Here is a 1,167-nt window from a genome sequence, read left to right on the forward strand (position 1 = left end):
GCACTTCCGGTTCAGGTGGCGCTTTGCAGAACCGTTGTTGTCAAGAGTCTGCCATTTTGATTAGTTGTACTTTGCGCAGTATATGCCGTGGAACTGGTTCTTTATCCATAATTTCAAGGTTCCGAACAAAGTTTCTATTATTTGAGCAAAATGCTGTCAGCCGCCCAGCTACTCGACGAGTTGATGGGCCGAGACAGAAACTTGGCCCCCGACGAGAAGCGATCCAACGTGCGATGGGACGACGAGAGCGTAAGTTAGCCTGATAGCTAACTTTAGCCTCGATAGAGTTAGATAAGATAACAGTGAAGGTAGCATGCGAGCTCCGAACTTGTTGGGTTTTAACCTTAAGTCAGTTATAATGGACAGTCTTTCAACTCGAGCTTTATTGACACAACAAAGACGTGGCATAGCAGACATAGCAGCATGGGCGGGAAGTTTAGTCTTGACACGCGTGGGGACAGATGTAGCCTCACTTTGCTAACGTCTATTTGATTCTAGCGGATCAAAATGAAGTTTATTAACGTGTTTTATGAAGATCTGTCCGGATTTGAGCGTTAGCTAGACTCATATTTGGTTGGAGTAGCAGTGTTAGCATCATTTGGGAGGATGGAGAGTTTTAAATCCATATTTGCTGCAAATGAATTAAACTCAATGTTAATAATTGCCTTTAGTTGGTGCAGAGTTCTCATAAGAAGACTTAAACCACCTCTTATTATACAATGATTTTATGTTGCATGTTTATATCCGATTTGAACTCATTTTAAGTAATGTGTAATGTAATTTATGCCATTTAAAGTGGAAGTACTTACTCTGTTCTTATCATTTTTAGGTTTGTCGATACTACTTGTGTGGCTTCTGTCCAGCTGAGTTGTTCACAAACACTCGTTCAGACTTAGGTAAGTCTACAATTTATATATCAACCTGTTCCTCTCTCATATAGTACCTGTTAGGTTAACATGTTCATTTTCTTCCTCCAGGACCCTGTGAGAAGATCCACGATGAAAACCTTAGAAAAATGTAAGCTTTCATCTAATTTTTATTATTTATTTCATCCAAGTTAATGATTTCTTTAAACAACTGATTTTGACGTTTTTAGGTATGAGAAAAGTTCTCGGTTCATGAAAGAGGGCTACGAACGAGACTTCCTGCGGTATCTACAGTCCCTTC

General features: G+C 39.8%; 1 protein-coding gene across 2 annotated transcripts in view; it reads left to right on the forward strand.

Annotated features, from left to right (window-relative positions):
- Positions 1-6: 6 nt before the first annotated feature.
- Positions 7-1,167, forward strand: part of luc7l3 (LUC7-like 3 pre-mRNA splicing factor) — a gene marked incomplete in the record, with an annotated part of 6,699 nt that continues 5,538 nt past the window's right edge. For both annotated transcript variants that reach the window (XM_024272191.1, XM_024272190.1), the window contains 4 exon segments: positions 7-249; positions 830-896; positions 978-1,017; positions 1,097-1,167. In XM_024272191.1, coding sequence (XP_024127959.1) covers positions 151-249; positions 830-896; positions 978-1,017; positions 1,097-1,167 — 277 coding nt within the window.

The sequence above is a fragment of the Oryzias melastigma genome, linkage group LG8 (genome assembly GCF_002922805.2).
Source record: "Oryzias melastigma strain HK-1 linkage group LG8, ASM292280v2, whole genome shotgun sequence".
NCBI classification, from domain to species: domain Eukaryota; kingdom Metazoa; phylum Chordata; class Actinopteri; order Beloniformes; family Adrianichthyidae; genus Oryzias; species Oryzias melastigma.